General features: G+C 40.6%; 1 protein-coding gene across 3 annotated transcripts; it reads left to right on the top strand.

The window, feature by feature from the left end:
* The first annotated feature begins 2 nt into the window (after nt 1-2).
* Nucleotides 3-18,915, top strand: LOC126292192 (CST complex subunit STN1-like). 3 transcript variants are annotated; one of them, XM_049986036.1, is made up of 5 exons: nt 3-123; nt 344-519; nt 8,889-9,019; nt 13,534-13,672; nt 18,449-18,915. In XM_049986036.1, coding segments are annotated over exons 1-5 (462 nt in total). In that variant the 5' UTR covers nt 3-109; the 3' UTR covers nt 18,451-18,915. The 3 variants fall into 3 exon arrangements, 2 of the variants coding, with proteins under 2 accessions (XP_049841993.1, XP_049841992.1); XM_049986035.1 differs by having other exon boundaries at nt 3-134; XR_007552041.1 differs by lacking the exon at nt 8,889-9,019.
* Nucleotides 18,916-20,190: the final 1,275 nt, after the last annotated feature.

Below are 20,190 nucleotides of genomic sequence, written 5' to 3'. Positions count from 1 at the left end.
TAATTCCGACGCGCGAAATCTTGCTCGTTTGTAGTGTGATCGAAATCTGACTTTTCCTTTTTAAGTCATAATATTGAATGTTTTTGCTGTCATAAACGTATGAAAGTGAATGCAAGGAAATCGGTAAAGTATGAGTTAGTGTGCTTCATCTAAATAATCAGTTGACTTAGATTTACTGTGCAAAATATTTTTCATCAATGTTTAACATATAATTCAGGAGAGAACATATGATGAGTGATTTGATGTCCGAAAGCGAGAACAAAAACATACAGCATTTTTTTACTTCAGTATGTCACCTGAGTATTAATAGCTGTAATTCCTAAAATTTCTGTTTTCATTACAGGAGATTACAATCTTGCTACATTCCAGTGAAATTATGGATAGCAGATATCAGTAACATGCGCCAACATCATATTTTCACGTTCGCTTACATTTTTAAAGGAAGATTCACAAAGTCTGTTGATATTATGGGAACAGTGACTTCAAGAGCGGAATATGCATCGTTCTTTATATACATTGGTTGGTTGTTCTTTATAATGTTCGTGATCAGCCTGTTTGTAATGACGGAGTGCTACGTGTGTCTGAGTTTTGTAATGCCAGATGATTTCATGGGGTGCCTTTTTGTGTGTGTGTGTGTGTGTGTGTGTGTGTTTGTGAGAGAGAAACATCCACTTATATGCCATAACTGAAAACTGGAATTACATGTCTCCATTGTAGCTTTTGCCTTATGTAATAGAGGCTAACTTCAACTGTATATGAATTTGTGGATAGTTTACATAATCTTAATTTGAGAGTGGAAAAAGAAAACTTATGCTCTACATCAGTCAAATTTTAGCTTCCTGTTAATATTTAGGCTATTTTAGAAGAGACATTGTAATAGCACTGTTACACACACTATTTAGGCTGTAATTATTAGTGACTTCATGTAAGGATCCACTCCGACAACTGCTTGGCAGGGAAACCTAATTATAAATGAAACCTGCTCCTATCAAAATAACTATTTTAGAGCAGACCCATTGTTGTTCTTGTATGACCCAAAAATGCTTAAAATATTGAATTTCAGAGCGATGATTGCTGGTATTGATGGTATTGTGACACATAGGGGTGACATTTTTGGGTTAATGGAAAGATTCTATTACACCCGTCTGCTTTGACCAATGATGTCACCAATATGGCAGAAACAACCGTTCACCACAACTCCCATATTGCGACAATCACGTCATTACGTAAACATGACAGCAAACACAAAAATAGATCGAAAAACCATGAAACACATATTCCTCCAAAAATATAATGAAACTAACGGGGCTAGTGGGGGAATTGGGTTTTTTTTGGTTGGGGCTGCAATCTGTCAGTTACAAAGTAATTTTACTTGGAGTATAGTTGTATGTGTCAGGTGCTGTAAATTGTGGGCTTTGATATTATCTGTCTGGACCTGAGACATCCTATAATATACTGTTGACCACATCCTGCTATCTCATGATGTCTATACTTTAAATGATCTACCTTTCTTCTGCCGCAAACTACACAGTTTGTACTTTTTAATTCTGCAAATAACACTTTTTTATTGAAAGAAAATACACCATTGTTTTAGAACATACAGTCATTGTCTTGTTACTTGTGTTCTTGCCAACATTTGACTAACAGTTTGTTACCAGCAGAGTTTGAGAAAGCTTCATTCCTTTTTTTTGTGTCACATCTTATGCCTTAATGTAAGCACTTAGATACAGAAATGGAAAATCTGGAATGGAATAGCAATAACTCCCACTCCAGCCTCACATATGCCTTCTGCCGCTGCCCGCGCCAAACTCTGCTTCTCTTCTCTCCCTTCCACCTCCCATTCCCCTCCATAATTCAGCCTCACTATGCTATACCTGGCAGCCCACCTCCTTGTCTCTGCCACATCCCTGCACATGAATGCAGATAGCACTTTATAGAATAACTTTGGATAGCACTATAGAATCCTACCCCATCTCTACCCTTCTGTCAGTTCCTGTCCCCACCTCACATTTTTCTTGCAACCCGTCTGCCCATTCCAGCCGAGATCACTGCAGTGTGGCTGTAGCGTCCGGAGGTGACAGTGGCCATGCATGTGTGAGTTGTGCTTGTGTGACTGTGTGTGTGTTTCTTCATCTGATGAAGGAAGTTGTCCAAAAGCTTATAATATCCAACAGTGTATTTTAAATGTGCCCATCTGCTGTTCAGCACCTCTCCTTGTTAATATACCTTGGAAAATTATGTTTCACACAGGATTATATTACACTCCTCAGATAAACAAAAAGTTGTTGTTGTTAGTAGTAGTAGTAGTAGTAGTAGTAGTATCACTCGTAATTTGGAGAGGTTCACCAGACTCATTAGTTTCCTGCCTGTCCTTGATGTATCTCATGCTTTATGTATCTCATGGTGTCTATACTTTGAATGATCTACTTTCCTTTGGCACAAACTACACAGTTTTTTTTTAATTCCACAAATAACAATTTTTTTATTAAAAGAAAATACACCATTGTTTTAGAACATAGTCATTATTTTGTTACTTACGTTCTTATTCATCATTGTAGAACATGAATATTATGTAGCAATTTCTCTTCCTCGCTTTGTTGAAATCATGGTGGCTCCATTTTTTGTGCTGAGGATTGTACTGCCCTTTATTAATCATTTTATAATCAAATAGCCAGTATATTATTGTGGGAATATTTATGGGATTAGTAAATAGCTCAGTACTGGGCTGATAGATCATTGACAACATTAAAATGTTGTAGATTCAAGTCTCCAGAAAGACCCAGTGAGTGATGTCACTAACATGAGAACAGTAGTAAATAATACACTGATAAACTAATGTTACTTCCGTGTAAATAGGGAGTTGCGGGATGTTCATGTTAGTATCTTCAAACATATTAAAATCTTGAAGAGATCAGACGACAGTGGGATGATAAAGCTCTTCATCAGAGATGAAAAGTAATTGGAATGTGTAATACATAAAGTTCTTCTCATACTTTGCTGAGCATGTCTTGGTGATGCCGGAGGTTCCTGAGCTGAAGACTGGTAAGTGCCGCTGGTCCTGTGTCACCTTAAGCTCTGGTCAAGCTTCAGCGACCACCATGCGATGGGGCAGTGGAACATTGTGTGGCACAGGGAATGGAGATCTTGACTGCTCGGTCTGTGAGGAAGTTAAAAACCTCTATAAAAACCCCTCGATCTGCAGGTATGCTGTGCACTGATGAGATGCTTGACTGTTGAGGTGGAACAGTCATTAGCGGGTAACCTCTGGCGACCCTGCTGCGCCTCATTTGTATAAGGCTTTTCTAGGCATGTGAGGCTCTGTGTAGGTGGAATTTTATTTTCCTAAATGTTCATTGGTCCAGGATGGATCCTTTGAAATGTCCTCTTTCTCCTCCCCGCAGAAAGTGTGGCTTACCGGTAGGTACCAACACAGTGTCAAACAAGAGGTCTCATGTAGCCAGTCCCCCTGATTCTCAACTCATTCAGAGTGGCGGTAGTTATTGTAACAAAACACATGCTGCTGGCCAGAATATATTTTTTGTAGTCAAGTGGAAAGAGGGTATCTGTGGCTCTTTAATGTCAGTCACGTGCTTGTGAAATGGAACATTGCTAGTGGAAACTTCTAATTCCCAGCAAGCAGTTAACCTCCAAAAAGGTACATGTCTTTGGGAGTATGCAATAGAGACAGAACTCTACAACACCTCGAACTACAGCAAAGGTGTTGTGACTTCTAGCAATGTTGTTGACATCCCCAGAGAAGAATTGGAAAATGAGTGGGCCCAAGAAGGTATTGTTGATGTACGAAATATAATGAAAAGGGTGGATGGCGATGTAGTGAAATTTGACTCCAAACTTATGTTCAACTACATGAAGTGAGGAGTGGTTGTTTGTCACCTGTGAAGTGTGTCAACAGCTCTGGGGATCACCTGGTCTGGAATAGGGACTGCAGCGTCTTTCTTTCTGCTCTGCCCCTCCCCCCCCCCCCCCTGCCCACTCCTCTACCCATATGCCCCACCAGCTACTGACCTGCAATCATCATGTCTTGTGGGGTTCAAGCTCCACTTGCCCTCAGGGTTGGGTTTTGGAGGGCCTCATAACATCGCAAGAGCTGTGCATCCTAAACACTGATATTCCCTCTCATTTCTGTGCTGCCACTGGTTCATTCTCAGCCATTAACCTCTCTCTCTCTCTCTCTCTCTCTCTCTCTCTCTCTCTCTCTCTCTCTCTCTCTCTCTCTCTCTCTCTGATGTCCAATGCTGGCAGACACTGTTGAGTGGGAAGTCATTGATGACCTTCATTCCAGTGCCCATTTCCCACTCTGCATTAACCTACTGCATGGAGGATTGCTTCATCAGAACCCACCAAAATGGGTGGTCAGCAAGGTTACCTGGATGGCGTTCAGCTGGCTGGCTGTGTTTGAACATTGCAACAGAGTCCAAGAATTAGCGGACCACATCACACGAGTGATCCATCCTGCCCCTGACTTATCCATCCCAAAGTGCTCTGGTCATCTTAGGAGGTGACCTGTACCTTGGTGGACAGATGAGTGCAATTCAGCAATCTGGGACAGGTATGCAGTTCTTCGACAATTTAAATGCCACCGTGCAGCAAATAACATAGCCTTTCGAGTCATGAGAGCCAAGGCTAGACACGTAATTAAGGAGAGCAAGGAAAAGTCGTGCAAGCGTTCCTGGACTCTATAAACTGTTCCACTTGTTTTACGAAAGTATGTGAAGCCATCTCAAAGATTTCCCGTAAACTCAGTTGTTTACCAATAGCAGCAGTACTGAAATATGTCTCTCCAAACAACACCAGTAGATATCACTCAGATGCTGCCAGAGCATTTTGCAAAAACTACTGCTAATGCAAGCCAAGATCTGCCGTTTTGTTGCTACCATGCGAGTGTAGAGAGGGTCAGTTGGACTTCAGATCCAACATTTCTGAATCTTACAGCTCCCCTTTCTCTATGTGGGAGCTGTATGAGACTTGTGACACTGCTCCCAGTCTCGACCAAATCTGGTACTGCATGCTTCAACATTTTCCAGCAGCATCAAAGGAAATCATCGTCTCAATGTTTTAATCTTATATGGCAGACAGGCAACTTCTCCAACTCATGGAGGGAGGCAGTTCTGGTACCTCTCCTCAAACTAGGAAAAGATCACACATCTCGCAGTACTTACAGGACTATCACCTTAATGGGCTTTGTAGGAAAGACCCTACAGCGAACGGTTATCGGTCACGCAGTCTGGTTGTTAAAGACCAGGTAACTTCTTAGCCACTGTATGTGGATTTTGGAGATTTCAGTCCACTGTCGATAATCTGATCTACGTAAATGTAACTGTACTGGCATCTTCTTTGATATCAGTAAGACATATGACACTACATGGGGACACAGTATTCTCGCACAACTGCATCAATGGGGTTTTTATGGTCACCTCTCCATTTTCTTACGGTCTTTCCTGTCTCAGTGATTTTTTAGGACTGGAGTTGATGACACGCTGTCAAATTCATTTGAGCAGGAGAATGGTGTCCCTCAGGACAGTGTTTTGAGAGTGATTTTTCAGTTTCTCCCGGCATATTCTTTCCTCGAACAGTCCACGGGTGTACAGGTGGTCCTTAGCGTCCAACAGGCACAATATTTCGGCGATCAGACATGTCACCATCGTCAGGTGTGCTGAAGAACTGAGCTCCTGAGGGCGGGCAGTAGTATTAAATCCCATCCCCTCGCGAGGCGTTCTCTCCGCAGTCCGTGCTCTCACACCGAGACGCTGGCATCGGCATCTGTGGTGTAGTTGCCTTGTCCTCCCTAGTTGCCCCCTTCGTTTCCTTTGGTGAGCATCTTTTTAATTAGACTCTATGCTGGTTCCTATGTGGAAGGCCGGCATATACCAGATTCCGTGTCAATGTGGGAAGACATATATTGGACAGACAGTGCGCACCATCGAAGATCGTTGCCGAGAACATCAGAGGTACACTCGACTTGGGTACTCCAACAAGTCGGCGGCCGCAGAGCACTGTTTGTCCAAAAATCACGAAATGGACTACCAACATACCAGGATCTTGGCAAAGACATCTAAATACTGGGACAGCGTCGTTAGAGAGGCTACTGATATTCGTACCAGGGACGGACTCATCAACCGACATTGCGGCTACAACCTCAGCAGGGCATGGGAACCAGCACTGAGTCTAATTAAAAAGACACTCAGCAAAGGAAATGAATGGGCGACTAGGGCAATTACACTGACGCCAGTGTCTCAGCGGCCACTGATGCGCGGGCACGGACAGCGGAGAGAACGCCTTGTGAGGGGAGGGGATTTAATACGGCCACCCGCCCTCAGGAGCTCAGTTCGTCAGCGCACCTGATGATGGCGAAATTTCTGATCACTGAAATATTGTGCCCATTGGACGCTCCGGCAGTACACCCGTGGACTACTAGAGTATCTTAAGTGTTACCCTCTTCACTGTAGCCATAAACAGTATCATGTCCGTGGTACAGAGTCCTGTACCGTGCTCTTCATTTGTGGACAATTTTGTTGTTTTCTATTCCTCCAATGTTGCGAGAGTGAGATCTGTCAGTTGCAACATACATTGCAGAGGTTGGAGTAATGGGCTGCAAAAACGAAATTTCAGGGGCTTTTGTGCACTTGCAGCTGGACTATGGGTGCACTGTGTACGGTTCGGCGAGGCCTTCTTATTCGAAGATCATTCACACTGCTCACTGTGAGGGATTCAGCTGGCCATGGGTGCTTATAGGGTCATTCCCATACCCAGTCTTTGTGCTGAGGCTGAGAAACCACCATTTACCATCTGGTGGCAGGTCCTCACGGTATGTCAGGCACGTAAGTTCCTCGCAGCTTCGACTTCACCCGTATATCATACTGTTGTTCACCTGCCTCTGAAATGCCTTTTCACCAACCATCCATGAGCCATAATGCCATTTGGAATCTGCATGCAGCATGTGCTGAAGTCACTCTGTGTGGAGCAACTATGACTCCAAATCCAGGGTTTTAACCATCTGTTACCCTGGTTACTGGAGAGGCCCAGTGTAATTTTAGATTTGGCGCAGTACGGAAGAGATTGCATTCCTGCTTCTGTTTCCCATTCAGTGTTTTCTGATAGTTTATACAAGCACTGCAACTATGTAGCTGTCTTTGCAAGTGGGTTGAAATGGGAGGACTCTGTTGGTTCCTCTGTTATTTTTGTGTATCATGTCCACAAGCTCTGATTGCCTCAAGATTTTACTGTGTTCATTGCCAAATCATGTACGATCTTGCGGGCATTGGAGCAGATGAGACATTATTCCAGTGCTAAACTTCTTGTCTGTTCCGATTCTCTGAGCCCCCTTCACTCTCTGAAACATTTGTACCCAGCAGATAAAGTAGTCCAGAATATTCAGGATGCCCTCCTCCAAATACCATGACTGGAGAAGGAGGGTCTTTCTGCTGGGTACTAGGGCACATGGGACTTGCAGGGAATTATAGGGCAGATGTAGCAACCAAGGAGTCGTGTTTTAATACCCAGGTATTTGAGTGTGCATGCTGTAACCTTGCTGTTGAGCTCCAGAGTCCTGCATCGGTGGGAGGAAGAGTGGCTGGAAGTAACAGAACTACATTTAGTAAAACCCACAATGCGGCTATGGCATACATCTTTCCAGCCATGTCAACAGGACGATGTCCTTACTCATCCTCGTATAGGCCACAGCACTATGATGCATGACTTCTTGGTCCGGCAAGAGGACACTGCAGTGTGTGGTACTTGTGGCATACAGATCACTGTGCGTCAAATTTTATTGGACTGTGTTTTATTTTCCAACCAGTGGGCCAAGGCAGATTTGCCGATGGACGTGCCCCACTTGCAGTGGTAGTTGAGGAACTGTTGCCAGTATCTACACTCTAAACACTTTATCATGTGATTCGAATTTGCCACAAGTTTCTACATTGGTAGGTTGGCTAGAGCTAGTGTCAGGGGCTCTTGTGTTGCGTGCTGATGTTGGCAGTTCATTGCCATTCATCATAGCCAATCAGGTGATATATACTATGGTAGCCAATGAGAATTAATGAATCTAATGGTTTCTTTCAGCAGAAGATATAATTTGATTACATATGTTTTCGATATGAGAGTGCCGGAATAATATTTACTGGTATGGTTATTATAAAGTTTTCGTTCTTATTTGGTGTATGGAAAAAATGTAGATGTGCTGACACTGACCTGTAGGGAAGCCTGAGGCTTAAGTTAGTTTGAATGTGATAATTTGGTTGAGAGTTCACAAAGCCAACGAATGTGAATGCAAGAAAAATTGATCTTCTGACAGACTGACTTGTAGTGTGGCCTGAGGCCTAGGTTAGGTTGGGATGTGATAATTTACTTGTGAGGTGGCAAAACCACTGAGTCTCAAAAAAACCACAATTGCTATAACAGACTGATCCATAATGTATCCTGAGACATACATTTGTCATATCAATAACATACATGTCGATCTTATTTTGCCAAAAACTGTTCTGGCATGATTAAATTCTTACTTAATAGAGCAAAATACCAGATAACTTTATTTAAAAACCATAGAAAATTACAAAGGAGCATTCTGATTTGCTACCACCAACTGACCCACAGTTTGTTGTAATCGGTTCCTGTCCTTATCACACAAGGTATTACCAACATAAGCATGCCGTAGAAAATTACAAAGGAGCATTCTGATTTGCTACCACCAACTGACCCACAGTTTGTTGTAATCGGTTCCTGTCCTTATCACACAAGGTATTACCAACATAAGCATGCCGTACACCAGCCGCTGACACTGTAAATGCACTTTTGCCATTGGATATTTTTATTTGAATGTTAAATAAAACACTCGTAGGATTGATTTTCATGGATGTATTCTTGTATTGCAGTGGATGATGGTACAGGAGCCATTGTATGCAAACTTAATAAGAACTTAAAAATAGATGAAGACAGGTATGAAGAACTTCTGCTTTCAAAGAGGAGAATTGCTGAATCCCCTATGCCAGCCCACGTGAAGCAGGCAAGTTATGAAGTTTTATTATTTCTCTGATTAGTTGTGGTTTACAAATCACCAGTAATAAAATATTTAAATTCTTCATTATTTACAAGAGCTATTATGGTCTTCTGTCCAGTATCACTCTGCGACGATCCTATTTCTCGCACGTCACAGTTATTTGCTGATTTTAACATTTTGTTTGCCTTTCTTTTCTGTTATCCAACAACAGCTGATCAATTAGATTCAAAGAGTGGAAAGAACAAGAAAAGGAAATCTTCATTTGAATACACTGCTTTTGAAATGACATTGCTGTCTGCACTGGTCATTAACATTTCAATGCTGGCTCTTGTTACATGATGTGTATCCTGGAACTTCACTAAAATCATTAATATTATTTTTAATCCCAACATGCTGAAAGATCAATTTTGCTGTTTAGAACAGCCTGCATCATTCCGAGTGATTATTCATGTACTGTTTGGTCACGATCAGTTAATCCTTTTTACTGGTTCTTCCAGTAATGAGGAAAATGAGATTCATTTGTCTCAGAGTGCTGCAAATATTTCTGCATGTGTCACCTCTGCTTTCATGTAAGCACAAAACATAGGTAATGGTGACAGCATTGCGGGAAGAAGTCAGCGCTATCCCCTCAGCAGTTCTCATGCAGGGACAAAGCGTGCCTCCTGCCTTTCTTGACAGCTACTGCACGAAAGGTCAACTTATTGTGGCCAAATACTAAATCCTCAATGGTGGTCAATGTGTTTTTTGCATTACTGACAAAGAAAATGTTTCAACTCTATGAGAGATGATGGATGTTCGTTTACTTTCGAGTGTAGACTTTCATGACTAATTAATATTGAAACACATTGCCTATATAGCTTAAGGAAGACATTAGATTCTCTTGCTTGTCAGTCAGTCTTGGCCAATTCTAACTGTGCCATGGAGGAGATTTTTCCATGAAATTTTAATCACCAACTTTCTCTTCTGAATGTGAAAATATGTTACTGTTGGCAACCTACAAGGGTAGAAACGATCATCGAAATGAAATAAGAGAAATCACAACTCGTATATAAAGTTTCAAGTATTCATTTTTCCCATGTGGTGCTAGGGAGTGGAACGGCAGAGAAATAGTCTGTAGGTAGTTTTGTGAGCCTTCTGCCAGGTGCTTAAGTGTGTATTGCAGAGTAGTCTTGCAGATGTAAAATACACATTTCCCCAACAGTTGGTGTTTGAACATGTAATGATCATTATCAAAATTATGATGACTTAGACATCTGCATGTCAGTGGTCTTTTCTTTAGCCTGATTAAGATCTTTCTGTTCAAAACTTGTAGCGCAGTAAAGAAATTCCCATAGCAGTTGTCAGTGTTTGTTCTAGCAGTACTTTTGTATACTGTGATTGGTGCAAAGCAAAAGTCAGATGTGTACCATAATACAAGTTCGCTAGTATAAAACTATAGGTAGAGAGAGGCAGCAGTGTTTTAATATTAGTGCATGTTTTGTTGTTTAGTCAATGAAGAATAATAGTGATGTACATCCTGCTCGAACTGTTAGTCCATTCTTCATGAACTCTTTGACTGATCAGTAGAATCTCTGATGTAGGATATCATGTAGCTTCTTCTTTTTCTTCTTCTTCTTCTTCTTCATTCTTTCTTTGTTTCCTTATTTCCTTTCGCACATATTTTCATTTTTTGTGGTTTCATCAAAGCATGTTGGGAATCTGAGCATATAATTTTCAGCTTTGAACAGGGAGTGTAAAATTATCTTCATTTTGTGTATTACGTGAATGGTCAAAATGGCTATCAGTAAAAAAGAAAACTCTGATTTGCTTTATACGAACATGATAATTTTATAGATGTGCAGGGAGGTATAGGTTTCTAAATAATGGCAACATGACACACTTGAATGTTGGGCACATGTGTTCATAACAATTTTCAGTATGCATAGTATGTTCGTTAATTTCCCCAAAAACCATTGTCACACCTTGTGATTGACAAAAAGTATCTGTGGAGTACAGTTTTTTGTTAGTTCACCTCAGTAACACTGCTTAATATTTATAATGCAGATGCAAAGCTACACAATTTACTAGCTAGCTACTCAACATGTTTATTCTTGTGTACATTGTTATGTAGATTTAATCCCAACAATGAACTGGAAAAAACGACACAGCCACAGTCACCGGGGAAAGTCACTTGGCTGACAAAGGAGATGTAGATGAGTTTGTAAATGAGATACAGAAGATAATAGAGGAAGAAGATGTAACTGATGATGCCTTGTACAGTGCTGATGAACCTGGACTGTTTTTCAAGATGCTTTCTTCAAAAGCATTAGCTGCCAAGAACAAGAAGTAAGCTCGTGGGTAGAAACAACAAAAACAGCTTGTAATCTTAATGGTGTGTTGTGATGCAAATGGGAGTCGTGAACTACCGCTTGTGCTGACTGGGAAATCCCAACAACCACTTTGTTTTTGACACAGTGACATAAATACACTACCAGTGCAATATTGCACTTAGGAGAAACTGTACACAGACAGAGAAGTATTCTCTTGGTGGTTCCACTAAAGTTTTGCACCAACAGTAAGAAAAGAGCTGAAGAAGAAAAATCTTACATTGAAAGCACTCCCTGTTATTGACAATGTTCTCAGTCATCCATCCGATTTGACTGTAAAGTCTGGTAGTATACAAATACCAATGTCTCTTCAACCACCCAGTTTGACAGTCTTGCTTCAGCACATAGAGAATTTTGGAATCAACTAATCGCCATTATAAAAATTGTCTTCATGCTGAACGAATGTGAAAACATCTGTACCGAGACTATGCTGAAGGTGTGGAAAGCAATCAACTCGTGTGATGTTTTCCAAGCAGCCGAAGCAAAGAGTAAAGTGGAGAGCACTACAATAATGAAGACCTGAAGATAAGTGTGGCCATCTATTGCTGCTGTTTTGAATTCAGTACTGAACAACAGTGATGAGCCAGTCAGCTCGGAATCATCAACTGCTGATACTTTGCACACTGACATATTCCTCATGCTTCCAGGAAGATGGGATATTGATGAAGATGATATTGCTAAGTGGCTCATTGAGGAAGACTGTGAGAAAGACCAAAGTTTAACAGATGAAGAAATGATCAAAAGTGTGCAGGAAAGTATTGATGACAGTGGTGAGGAAGAGGACATCGGAGGAGAGAGCATGAAGATTTCTCACACTGTTGGTGCTGAAGCTACAGACATCTTCCTGGAGCACATTATGCAATAAACAGATACACACAGTACTGAAGTAGTGCTTGTAAAAAGTTTATGCAATAAAGCATGTCCCATCGCATATCATCATTGCGACAGTTAAAAGTTTCATAGTGAATGATACTGCTGTATAACTACATAAACATTCAAGAAAAAGTTTTCTTTGAAAATAAATGTATCTTTGGACTTAATAAAGTATATCCCCTATGTTTTTAGACTTGTATCTTTGGGCATTATAAAAATTGCTCTTTTGGATTTAATGAAGTATATGTCAGTTGAATAATAATAAAATCTTACACAACTACCCAAGATAATGGCTTAGAAAAATTTGCTATAGAAGAAAAAGTATATAAAATGGAGAGAGCTTATGGAATAACTAGGAATGTCTACAACAAAAGGTGTCTGTCTAAAAATTTGAAGATACAGCACTACAACACAGTAGTAAAACCATGTCTTTATGCAAGTGAATGTTTAGTACTGAACTACAAATTACACAGACTTGAAGTCCTAGAAAGAAAAATCATTCAAAAAATACTTGGACCACCAAGAAATACAGAGGTATGGAAATTAAGAAGCAATGAAGTAGTTTATCGCGACATAGAAAACATAAATGAAACACTACGGAAGAGGTGACTGCTATTTTTTGGACACTTATACAGAATGAACAGCAACAGGTAAACGAGACAGATTTTTAAATATTTTTAGGACAAGAAGTCAATAATAGTCTGGATGCAAGAAGTTAGGAAAGATTTGGAAAGAAACACATAAGTGAAAAAGATGCAACAGAAAAAGAGAGTTTCAAGAGGAAAGTGTTAAAACTGGAAGGATTCCAAGGCAAAAGGGAGAAGACAAGGTCAGAATGGTCTGAGGAGAGAAAAAGGATACATAGTGAAAAGATGAAAGAATACTGGAGGAAAAAGAAAGAACAACAAAGAAGGAAGCTTTGAAACTGGTGTGTGGTCCTTAGATGACCCAAAGAAAAAAAGAAAGAAGAAGAAAATCATACACATTTAATAACCCAGCAGTTCCATTATCTGGCACCTACATATGCAAGGAACTGCTATGTTAACGAGCGTCTAGGGTAGGAACAGAAATTTTTTTGAGTGGAATCTATTTCTCTGTTTGTTTTTGTAGTATTAATTTCTGTGTGATTGTGAAACCTGATGAATATTAAAAAAAGAAAAAAAAAACATTTTGAATGAAATAGCAGCTGTAAGCAGAAAATAACAACTGTTAAAATGTTTATTGTGGCTGAAGACCTAATTTGTAAGAAAACATTGTATTATAGGTATTTTGTTTTCACAGGCAAGACTTTCTTTTATGGAAAAAGTGATGACAAAAGCTGACGCAGCACGTGAACTTTTGGATCTGGGCACAACAGTACATATTCAGGGCAAGGTATACGAGCGTTACGAGAGGCGCCAAGTGTTCGTGACAGACATCTGTATCCTTACATGTGCACTGAAATCATTCACTTTTATTGTCTTTTGTAGCATTAACGTTATCTGTGAAACACTTTTTTCTTTTAGGTCTGATACCATTACTTTCACTAAATCTTGTTTTCCTTGCATGCAATATGAAGTAACTAATGTATACTTTGACTCATTGGGTGAATGGCAAACCAAGGCCTGGAGTTCAACCCTTAGTCAGCCATAAGATTTTATCTGTCTCTTCCACGACTTTCACAGCCGATGGTGATTAGTTTACACTGATAAGCTGAAGCATTGTGGCCATTGTGCAGCATGATACTGAATGCTGCCTGGTAGTGCTGCGGGCACATGTTGCGGCCCGGGAAATATGTGAGCAGAATAGAGCAAATGGGGAATCATTCTAGCAACTACATGTACTGAAAATTGGGAATGTACTGACGTGAGTAAGTCTGGCAAAGGACAGATTGTTATGTCTAGCACTTGGGAGCAGGAAGATTGGAAATGGCGAAGCCAGTCAACAGTTCACATGAAACTGTCGTGAACATCTATGGAAGGTGGTTGAAGTGTTGTGCTGGACAAAAATACACGTGCTGACGCAATGGTGGGTGCCTTGTTTTGCTCTGGGAGGGGACCGAGTGGATACTATAACACGTAGAATATTATTTCAGTTTGTTATAACGTAGATAAGAAAATTACTCTGTCCAATCCATTTCGTGAGTATTTACTACTGTCTCTCAACATTGTCTCACTTGACACAGACAAAATTAAAAGTCTCTCGCTCTGAGTATGTGTAATAGTAACTTTCGCTTATAGCTCTGCCTAATACATTGATTACACAGCTGCCATATTAGAAGACGATGCTGTCATCTTGAGTCAGTGCTCACTGACTTGGGCAGAATGGTTCTGTGCTTGGCGGTAAATAGACAAGTGCATGCGGCGGCATAGTGAAATGTTTGTAGGCGTGGCTGCGTTGCTGTTGCTCATTCGTTGATGCAACTTGTAGCGACTGTTGTTTTTTGTGGTCATGTTGCAATATACCGACCTTCCTCAGGCACCTCGCTCTTCAGACGACAGCACCTGAAGGACAGTAAAATCACGAGTAGGTGACAAGTTCATGAATATCCTTGTCTCATAATAGAATGTGGAAGTCAGAGACTTGCTCAGTCTATAAAACAGCATAGATCTGTGGCAGACCTGATGACATACTACAATGCTGCAGCAGGCAGAAGTGTTTCGAAGCAAACTGTACAGCGCACACTGTCGAATGTGGGGCCTCCCATCAGACGACCACTATGTGGTTCCGTGTTAACCCGATGACATCATTGGTTGTGATTACAGTGGACGTGGGATTGTCGACACTGGACTGTGGGTCAGTGGAAATGTTTCTTGTAGCTGGATGAATCATATTAATTGTTACAGCAGATCAACATTCAGGTCTGGATACACCGCCGTCTGTGTGCTCAAAATATGCACCACTCCGATATCACGGGCCTTCGTAGGCAGTGTTATGGTACCGGGGGGGGGGGGCATTCACCTGCACTTCCGTGGGCCACTGTGGGCCGTAGCTGTGGCTACGTGAACATTATTACGGACCACCAGCATCTCTAAATTTTCCATTAGGATAATTGTTGATCTCACAAGGTCATAATGTCTAACAGCTGTTTGAGAAGTGTGATAGTGAACTCAAGCTTCTGTCTCAGCGACAGAATTTGGTTGATCTAAACCCAATGGAATGCATGGGGGTTGCTGTCGGGCCAGTTCCGCACCCACAAACCATCAGTCTGTGATTTATGGGAATTGTGTAGTCTGTGTGTAGATACCAGGTGCCACACACACACTTCTGGAAACTGACTGAGGACTAATGGAATCTGTGCCCTGCACAGTTGCCGCTATATTGTATTCTAAAAAAGTGTACCACTACACTATTAAACTAATGGGTTGTCTCATCAGTGTAAATGAAAAATGGCAAGAGGCGTGGTGGTGTGGGGTGCACATTAAAGTATAGGTCCACCTAAAACTGAGTGAGGAAGACACTTCCAAAAGCTGTAGCAAGGGTAGGATGATGCCTAATGAAGTGCAGTGGTGTCACATGATGCTTCAGGAGGTTAGTGATCTTTGTTTGAGCTCCTACTCTCTTTGCTGCCCACCTATGCATCTCCCTCCACCCCCCCCCCCCCCCCCCAGCCTCCCCCATTTTCAACTTTGTTTCCTTTCATCTTCACAGCTGGTGGGTTCCTCTCATCCTGGGGTCTGAGTGACCTGTCTTCCCCACCCCCACTTTCCTGACATAGGATGGTTTGTGCGCTTTCATGAGACTCTGTCGGTAGTACTGACATGTCTCCTGAATTACTAGCAAACAGTTCTGTCTCGTAGTTTTATAAAGTTCTCTAGATTAGTTATGGCCAAAACAACAACAACACATTTTAGTACATTAAGTCTCATTTTCACAGACAATGATACCACCACACTGGCCAGTCTGGTGGCATCTGGAACCACCCTACTGTCTCAGTGATGCTAGCTGACCTGACAGAAAAATTAAAAATCGTTTAACTTGCTGGCTACATGCACCTTCCCCCACTACCATTGTAGGCTTTCAGAAAATGCTACTATGTGGAGCTGTTCTCATTCTGCTTTTTTTTATTGGACAGCACCTTTCATTTGTGTATGTGAATAGTTACTAACAAAGAGATAGAGGGGCTGGCCAGTACTTACCTCAGCTCAGTACAGCCAATAGATACACAAAAAACAACCGAAAATATACGTTCCGAGCTTTCGGAATAAATGTTCCTTCATCAGGGAGGAGAGATGGGAAAGAAAGGGAAGAAGGGAAAGTGGATTTAGTTACTCACAACCCAGGTTATGAAGCAACAGGGAAAGGAAAACAGGGAGGGTAGCAAGGATGGAGGCCTTCTTCCCTTTCTTTCCCCTCTCCCCTCCCCGATGAAGGAACATTTATTCCGAAAGCTAGGAACGTATATTTTCGGTTGTTTTTTGTGTATCTATTGGCTGTACTGAGCTGAGGTAAGTACTGGCCAGCCCCTCTATCTCTTTGTTAGTATTTGTTTCACATCTTTATATGAGATTTCCCATTAATCATTTATGTGAATAGTTTCATGTTGAAAGAATGAGCTTTGTCTTCAGCTAAGTGACTAAATACTTCGTAAAGTGGCTAACTGTTCTAAATCTTGTGATAGGGTTCTAATAACAGCCTTCAGCAGTTCCTTATAATCGGTTGTAATAAAGAAACACAACATCATTGTAAATGATGATGATGGTGATGGTGATTTTGATGATGATTGGTTTGTGGGGCACTCAACTGTGTGGTTATCAGTGCCCATGCAAAGTCCCATTTTCTATGCAGTCCATTGTTTTTACACTGTCCAATCTAGCCACTGTCACGAATGGTGATGATGATGATGATGATGATGAAGACAACACAAACACCCAGTCCCTGGGCAGAGAGAATCCCCAACCCCACCTGGAATCAAACCTGGGACCCTGTGGTCCAAAGGCAACAACGCTATCCGCTAGACCACGAGCTGCAGACTATTGTAAATGACATAACATTTTCCAAAAGTTTTGTAACTGAGACTGCGTGCTTGTCGAAGTTCATATTAGTGCAGAACAATCAATATTTTGAATATATAATTTTTTTTATTTATGTCTTCAGAGATTTAAAGCTGGCTTTGACCTAATTAAAATAGCATGTAAATATAATAGTGCTCTTATTGGCACAATCACTGAATGATGAATGTTCTGCACAGTAGTAGAAAATTTGGTAATAAAATTAAGTAAAGAATATAATATATTTACAGTATCTGTGACCTATCAGAGCCTTGACTAACTCTAAAAATAAAAATGAGACAGAACTTTTGAGAGAAAAGCAGTACTTTGCAATATAACTCCAGGGTGTTGTAAGTACAAGGCACAATTTCAAGTCAAAATATAGAAATTGTGTTTTTAGAAAAGAAGCGAGCATTCAACAGCGATAATAAAGAAGTCTGCAGTTGCCAAGTGTCCCAGTGTTATGTGTAACATAAGGCAAGCTGCCGTGTCATGTCGCACATATGCCTAACTTTTGTATAGAACAAGAAATGTAGCTCAAAAAGATTTAGAAAATAGTTTTTACTTGTTTATTTACTTTTTGAACAACGCTTTGTCCTGTGTCAACAATGATGTTACTAGTGTGTTGATGCTCCGCCAAACAATTACAATGAGGAATACATTTTCGTACTTGGTATTTTTTAGACTGTGTTATTCTTGTTAACATTTCTGTGAGCTTTTTATCTCAAATCTGCACACTTATGTTTATGCCTACATGTCTTATTTAAATTGACACTATATTGAATATAGTACAAATAGGAACTCAAATTTGCATGTGGAAACACTTACTCGTCTCAGAGGGTGATGGTGGGGGAAGGGGGGGGGGGTGCGTGTGCAAATTTTTGTTGCCTGTGGAGAGATAGCTTTACTTGAAGTGTGAACCAGGATGATTAATATTCCATCTGAGAAAGTACTCCAACCCTAATGACCTAGCAACTGGCGAGTTGTTCAATTCTCATCTTCCTTTCTCTTTTGCTTGAATACTTACCTTTGGTTATTTCTCTGTTTAACACAGTTTCCATTTAGTTAATTTGTAGTTGTTCATGTTGTTTATTACTGAAAAAGTGTGTTAAAGTTGCATGCAATACATGCTATTTGACTGATGCAGTCTGTCAGCTCTTGGTAGCAAATTTCACTGCACTTGTATCGATTCCTTCAACCTTAACGCACATTTATCTGTCATCAAGAGCTTGGGAGAAGAAGGAGATCACATTTTGAAAGTTTGTGCATTGTATAAGATGTATGACCGCGTAGAATCTGTCAGGAAAGCTAAGACTCTGGATTTAGTACTGGAAATTTCCCATTTTCCAGAAAGGCAACATCGACGAGCATATGATCCGTGGATTATATAGGTTACTTGTTATGCAGAACTTCTGATTTTACCTGAAATTCCTTCTGTTGCATTTCTTTTATTTTTATGCTTTGCTCTCTTTCTCTTAGTTTTACCCCATTGTTTTGTAAATTCATTTTTACTTTTTGAGCAATAAATATTTTTTTACTTGGTTGGTTGGTCTGTGAATGGTTAAACGTTGATGTACATAACAGTTTTTGTTGATGTGTTTTATGTAAGTATATGTTTACATGTTTTGACCAATGAAGAATACAGAATTGTGTTTTTCCGTGATTGTTAAATAAATGATATTATAACTATTTATTCTCTGTGGAAATATTCTTCTGTTTTATGTGTAATTGCCTACTTTAATATCCTTAAATGCTTCTACTTGCCATGTATACACAGATGTTTACACTTATTAATGTATGTATTTAGATTATGAATCTGTTTCACTGTAAACCTGATTCTGGTTTATCACTTATACCTAGAACCTCTCTGTGCTAAGAATGTGTAACAATAACCTTGACAGTATATCATTAGGTTCAGTGGCACCTTTTGAGATGTTCTGATAAACACTCTCAACAGTTGTTCAGTGTTATTCCAACATTTGAGGCACTTTTCTCAAGCTTCTTTTGAAATACTCTAAGGATAATCCCTCATAGATATCAAACAAAATAACTAATTAAAAAAGCTTTTTAAAGTGGGATATCTCAGAAGTGAAGACTGCTACATATACACAACAAGCTATCTGTCTGCCAAATTGCCACTGCGAAATTGTGGCAGAGAGTCAGCTGGATTACCCAGTTCCCAAACATACCATCCAATACAGTTCTTGATTTTGATTGCTTCAGAGTGTGTCTGGCTTGGATTCTTCCTAACTGCGCCAGCTTTTGTGAGTTATGCAGTTGAAAACTCTCTTTGCATCATATGCATCCCCCCCTCGCCATCCTAGCCTTTGCGAGTCCCTGACCTCCCCCTCTCCTGCTCCAACCACTCCAGCCTGATACACATCTGCTGTTAACCCAGTGCGCCTCCAAAACCTTTTCTCCTCTTCTCTCCTGCTCCTTTCCCCCTTCCCAGAGCAGCCTATCCATGCTGCACCTAGCAGCCCACCATCCTGTCACCCCCACCTCTACCATACTTACCCCCACTATTTGCCCCAGCCGAAATCACTTTTAACTCTGGTAGGGCCTCACTGGCTGGAGATGAGGGTGGCCGTGTATATGAATGTATATGTGTTTTTCTTAATCGGAAGGACTGCCCATAAGTTTAATCTAGTTTTACAGGTGCCTGTCTGCTGCTTAGTGTCACCTCTATGTGATGAACAACTTTCTGTCCTCTTCATATTGTTGTTCTGCATAAACTGTGATAGGTATGGTCCATGGATGCTACTTCATACCAATACTAGCTACTAGTTTTTGTATTCTGTTTATTATGAAGCAATGGGAAATGTACTATCTGCATTTTTTCCATTCTTACTAAAACTGCTCCAACTTCATTGTCACGGCCACTGTGCAAGAAGATAATGAAGACAATAGTACCTTCAATTAACGTTACCCAAAATACACTGCCTGACAATAAAAGCAAATCACCCAG

Source organism: Schistocerca gregaria, chromosome 9 (assembly GCF_023897955.1).
Source record: "Schistocerca gregaria isolate iqSchGreg1 chromosome 9, iqSchGreg1.2, whole genome shotgun sequence".
Taxonomy (NCBI): domain Eukaryota; kingdom Metazoa; phylum Arthropoda; class Insecta; order Orthoptera; family Acrididae; genus Schistocerca; species Schistocerca gregaria.
The sequence above is the reverse complement of the archived record's forward strand: the minus strand, read 5'-3'. Positions and strand labels throughout refer to the sequence as shown.